The sequence below is a fragment of the Trachymyrmex septentrionalis genome, unplaced genomic scaffold (genome assembly GCF_001594115.1).
Source record: "Trachymyrmex septentrionalis isolate Tsep2-gDNA-1 unplaced genomic scaffold, Tsep1.0 scaffold86, whole genome shotgun sequence".
In the NCBI taxonomy this organism is placed as follows: Eukaryota; Metazoa; Arthropoda; class Insecta; order Hymenoptera; family Formicidae; genus Trachymyrmex; species Trachymyrmex septentrionalis.
Window position 1 is genome coordinate 280,876 of NW_017306049.1, and position 5,925 is coordinate 286,800.

General features: G+C 33.9%; 1 protein-coding gene across 1 annotated transcript in view; it reads right to left on the reverse strand.

Annotated features, from left to right (window-relative positions):
- Positions 1 to 299, reverse strand: part of LOC108755171 (putative uncharacterized protein FLJ37770) — a 7,013-nt gene extending 6,714 nt beyond the window's left edge. Inside the window, exon 1 of the mRNA XM_018498024.1 lies at positions 39 to 299. Within this exon, the coding sequence (XP_018353526.1) occupies positions 39 to 299 (261 nt within the window). The remainder of the gene's footprint in view (positions 1 to 38) is intronic.
- Positions 300 to 5,925: the final 5,626 nt, after the last annotated feature.

The following is a 5,925-nucleotide window of genomic DNA, read 5'->3' on the forward strand; positions in this document are numbered from 1 at the left end:
TCTTTTGACATTTTCATAACCTCTGCTATCTCTCTCACTTTAATTCGGCGGTCGTCTAGCACAATTTGGTGAACTTTGGCGATGTTTTCGTCGGCAGTTGCAGTTTTTGGACGTCCCGAACGTTCATCGTCTCCCAAGCTCTTACGGCCACGTTTAAATTCAGCTGCCCAAAATTTCACTGTGGTAAATGATGGTGCAGAGTCCCCGTACACAGAATCCAACTCATCTTTGATTTGCGTAGGCGTATTGCCTTTCAAAAACAGATATTTAATGACAGCTCGATACTCGATTTTGTCCATTTTCACAAAATGACTAACATGAACTCACTCAAACGACTGCTACATAACAACTGTGCGTCTAAAATGGCTGAAACTGTGGTGAGTAACTGTTAACAGATGAACAACAAAATTCACTAGCTTTTACTTACCGATGCTGCTATCTTCACGTTGAGGTCGGAAACTTTTCAGACAGCCCTCGTAGATTTCATATATTTTTACGGTATAACTTTTTTTAACTTAGTTGAATTAACAAACAAAAAGTCCTTATTTATAATTCTGAATAAAGTAGCATTTATAATGCATTTTTAAATAAAACAATGGATTTTCTACTCACAATTTTGAATAGCATTTATAGCCTAATTTAAAAGAAATTTATAGCCTATTTTAAAAGAAAAACTTTTTTTATTCAATTCGATTAAAAAACTGCAATTTCTATTCTGAATTTTGAATTGAGCAGTATTTACGATGCACAGAAATGACCGATATTATTTTTAGATTCAACTGGATTGAAAAATTGCATTTCCTATTCACAATTTTGAATTCACGATGCACAGAAAATGCTAATATTATTCTTAGGAAAGGCATAGAGATATGCAATTCCTATAAATGAATAAAAATGCATTCCGGATTGAAAAGGATTCGTTTTAACATTCATGAATCCGTACTTCTAAAAATCTGAATCTATTTTAATCTATTTCAATCCTTCTCGTTTGCTGTGTTCGTTTTGGCGCTTACAACGTTTGTAGGCATCATTTGTTTTTGTTTAATAAACAACAAGAATTATTAAATAAAACGACGCTTGTGAGCGTCAAAGCAAACACAGCCGGAGTAATAAATAAGAGTAAGAAATTGATCTCAATCATAATCGATTATTCTTCTCACTGTGATTGGTTAATTTTTTTTCTTCTTACTTTGTGTATTATAAACGACGCATCACATGAAAAATCCGGGCCGCTCTCAGGTTTCTGTCTACTGCTAACCTGTTCAATTTAAGCAGTTGAATATGCTTGATTGGATCTAAGTAACAACCAGTCATGTTCATTTGCTCGACGAGAGACTAACTGATTTGTCAACTTAAACGTGCCCAATTTGACACTATCGCCATGTTGTTGCGGTTATTTGAATTAGAGGCGTTATATCATTATTATTTTACTTATTTTTGTCTTTTTAATTATATTTGCTTGTACAATATATAATATAATACGTAGACTGCTGGAAAAGTTTCTGCAAACAATATGAAAAAAACCATGTAAAATTCGGTAAATGGCTTTATCGTTTTTCGAAGTATTCGCCTTTAAGATCGATACATTTTTGCATATGCTCGAATCAATTTTCGAAGCATTTTTTCCACTCTAAGACTGAAATCTCAGAAATCAGTATACGAAATGTTTCAACAGCTGCTTTAGGCGACTCAAATCGCTCACCATGCATCTTATTTTTAATGTTTGGGAGCAAAAAGAAGTTATTAGGTGATAAATCAGGTGAATACGGACAATAAGTCATCAATTCGACATTATTACTGGATAAAAAATCAACGGTTTGACATGCTGTGTGATAGCTGGCGTTGTCATGATGAAGGATAATGCGACGAATTGTTGTATACCAATCAGTATTTACAGTCCTTCAATCCTCTAAAGCCAGGGTTGTCACGTGTTCGATATAACCGAAGAAACGAGCAATCATTTGTTTGGCTGCGTGAACGAACAACTTTTGTTGGTTTCGGTTCATTTTGAAATACCCAAACAGTGGATTGTTGTTTACTTTCGAGCTCATACGAATAGATCCATGTTTCGTCCCCAGTAACGATGTTGTAGACCAAATTTGACCTACCTCGGTTGAATTTCTTGAGCATTTCTTTGCTCCATTTAACACGAGCCTGTTTTTGAGCTTCGGTCAAATTGTGTGGGATCCAACGACTGCAAAGTTTCCGTACGCTCAAGTGATCATGCAAAATCGTATGTATTGCTTTCATGTCAATGCCTAAGGATGCCTGAATCTCGCGGTATGTTATATGCCGGTCTCGCTCAATCATTTCACGCACAGCATCAACATTAGTAGCAATAACGTGGATGGACGACCTTCATGGAATTCATCACTAAGAAAGGTACGTCCACGCTGGAATTCGGCAAACCAATTATAAACAGTCCTATTGGATGGTGCTTCATCCCCAAAAGCCAAATGAAGTCGATCGATGCATTGTTTCGGAGTTAGATTACATTTGTAATCGTAAAAAATCATTGCCCGAAAATTTTCATGCGAAATTTCCATTTTCTTACGAAATAACTTCTTTTAAAATACTATGCAAACAAAACTAGTTGGCTTGGGTACAAACTGTCAATTGAATTATAGGTTAAAAACGTCTAATTTTACGGATATGATAGTAGCAGAACGTTGGCGCCACTGGAAGTACTAGATTGCAGAAACTTTTCCAGCAGCCTACGTATAATGAATTTGGTTTTATCTTTTTCTATAATATAATTTTCCACAAACTCTTCTTCTCATTCTAATATCAACATTTTTTCTTTTGGGAAATGATAAAAATGTTATTTTTATTGCTTAACTGTACATAAGGTAGTTGGCCTAGAAATCGTCAGGGTACAGGGTCGTCACCAGTAATTGCCAAGTTCATGTATTAAAGACGTATTTTAGTGCTTTCTGTCGATTGTGAGGCTTGTTGATATTTTTAATGGTTCCAAGGAAGTATTTACAATGCTGTGTTACATTGAAACTCGTAAATATATGAATTCATTATTGATTAAATCGAATATGTGCAGCAACCGAGTCTATGCGTGATTTCGATCAAATATTTCATTGTGAGGTTAAGAGACACTGTTTAACATCTCGTGCGACTTTGGAGTATGTATTGGCAACTTGCTTAAGGTAAATAGAGCTTCGAGTTATAAATTGAAATCGCAGTTTTATATACGAGGGTGGTCCCAGAAGTATCCGACCTAACAAAGAAAACACAAAAAATTTGGGAAAAAATATCTTTATTTCTCAACATAGCCTCCTTTTAGCTCGATACACTTTTCCCAGCGATGTTCAATAGCTTCGATCGCCTGTTTATAGTAAGAACCGTTGAATTCCTCAAAATAGCCATTAACTGCAGACTTCACCTCTTCATTGTTGGTAAATCTTCTACCACCGAGCCATTTTTTCAAGTTTGGAAAGAGAAAATAATCCGAGGAGGCTAAATCTGGCGAATAGGGTGCGTGGGGAAGCAATTCGAACTTTAACTCAACATCCTCTCGACGCTGCTTTTGTTCGATTGTAAGCAAGCGCGGCACCCACCTTGCGCACAGCTTTCTCATCTCCAAATTTTCAGCCAATATGCGATGTACAGCACTTTTTGAAATGTTTACCATGTCTGCTAGCTCGCGCATTTTCAATCGACGGTCACTCAATACCATTTTGTGGATTTTCTTCACCATTTCTGGAATGGCCACCTCACTTGGTCGGCCATTGCGATGTTCGTCTTTGCAGCTCGTACGGCCTCGTTTAAACTCTGCCACCCAACATTTTACTGTTGTAAACGAAGGAGCAGACTCCTCCAGAGTAAAATCCAGCTCGGCTTTGATATTGGTTGGGCTAAGACCTTTCAAATGAAAGTATTGTATCACATAATGATGACCAATTTTTTCCATCTTTGCAAATTCACCGAGATCGTCCACTATTGATGGCTGCCAAACAAATACTGAACAACGTAGCGTCTTCAAACTTCATAGTTAAGCTTTAGAAAGTTGGTGCTTTCCCCTACAGTGATTTTTTTTATACAACAACCGCCATCTGTACGTCAGGTCGGGTACTTCTGGGACCACCCTCGTATATACACCACCACAAATTATTGTTTCATACAAATTTTTATAGATTTTTTTTACGTGACAAGCACTGGTTCACTGAAGCATGTAGTCGTTCGAGTAATCGCCATATTTGTCAATTACTGGGACTAGCTGGGCCGAAAAAAATTCTTGTAAATTAAATATTAATGTATCCAAAATCCAAATGAAAAAATTAGATCCATAATTGTTATTATCTACCATAGATATTCTACGGACCAGTAATCGTTATATTTATAGTCGAGTTAATAAATAGATACGCAAGCAAATAAAGGATATCGATCACTAGATCATTTCTGTATCGATAACTGGTACCCACATCTAAAACAGAAATCGGCACTCGAATAAAAACTAATTTTACAATTCATTTTACATTCTTTTCTGTTGGAACAGTTATTAATATTTATTGAAAATTTGTAATAATGATAGTTCTGGAAAAAATAAAATATAAAAAATTATAAAAATATATATATTATATATTTTATAAAAAATTATAAAATATAAAATCATTCCATCGTTCATGTATGTGTATAGTTACCCAAAGAACACAAAGTCGTTTAAAAGATAACTAAAAGACGACTAAATTGTTATAAAGATATCTTTTAATGAAAGAATATAGTCGACGAAAAGATGACTAAAGGATGACTTTTCTCTGGATATCTTTTAATCGTCTTTAATACTTTTTTTAGTTTTTATATTTTGATACGTATAACGTTTAATAAATTAATTTTTTAAATTAATTTTTACACAAAACGAAATAAAATTAAATAACTGACAATATACGTCCCATTTCCTGCGATCTTTGTCGTGTTCTATGTGCAAGAGTCATTATTTTCTATCATAGTCCCCTTTGGGGACTTGATTACAAAAAAATATTTGATCAATGTTCATTAGAACATGAGTAAAATTTCTTATAATGCTGTATCTTTAATTCTATCCCATATGATTTTCAAACACGAGAAACTGAACTCCATCACGTCCATCTGGTGGCGATCTCGTGTATTGCTCGTAAATGATAAAAAGTACCAAAATAACGGAAAGATATATTTTTCATATCGTCTTTTTGGCAATACAAAAAGATATCTTTTAATCGACCTTTTGCTTTGCGACAATGACAACTATAGAAATATGACGAAAAGATGTATTTTTTAAGTTATCTTTTCGATAAAACTCTTTTCGACAAATCTCTTTTCGTTATCTTTTAATATTTTGCTATCTGGGTAAATACGTAGGCGATTTGTTATGGAGACATACGTGTGTGTGTGTGTGTGTGTGTGTGTGTGTGTGTGTGTGTGTGTGTGTGTGTGTGACGATTATTGGTCCAAATCGTTATGACATCATAGCGATAACTCAAACATTTGCGCCTTCTAATTTTTATGAAGGATTTTCTCATCAACGGCAGTAGATATAAGAATTTTAGAGTGACGTTTTTATTTGTCATAAAAAATTGATTTAATATAACTTAAAATAACAGTTACTCAATTTTCAATCTGAAAATAAATTTACAAAGTCAAGTTTTGATTAACGTGACGATTATTGGGCCAACTACCTTACTTTTTAATGTACTATATTCAATCATCTGATATTTCCAAGCCTTAATTTTAAAAATTTGGAAAGATATTTTAACAGATGTGCATTTTGACAATTAAAATATTATACATAGATTATTATAAGCTATATAATTATTAAGCAACTATTTATTGATAATACTGAATTCTTAATAATTAAAAAATTTTAATGATACATATTTGAAAAAACGAAATAGTCAAGTGTTAATTACAAATATGTTTTATATATGTAATTACAAGTCT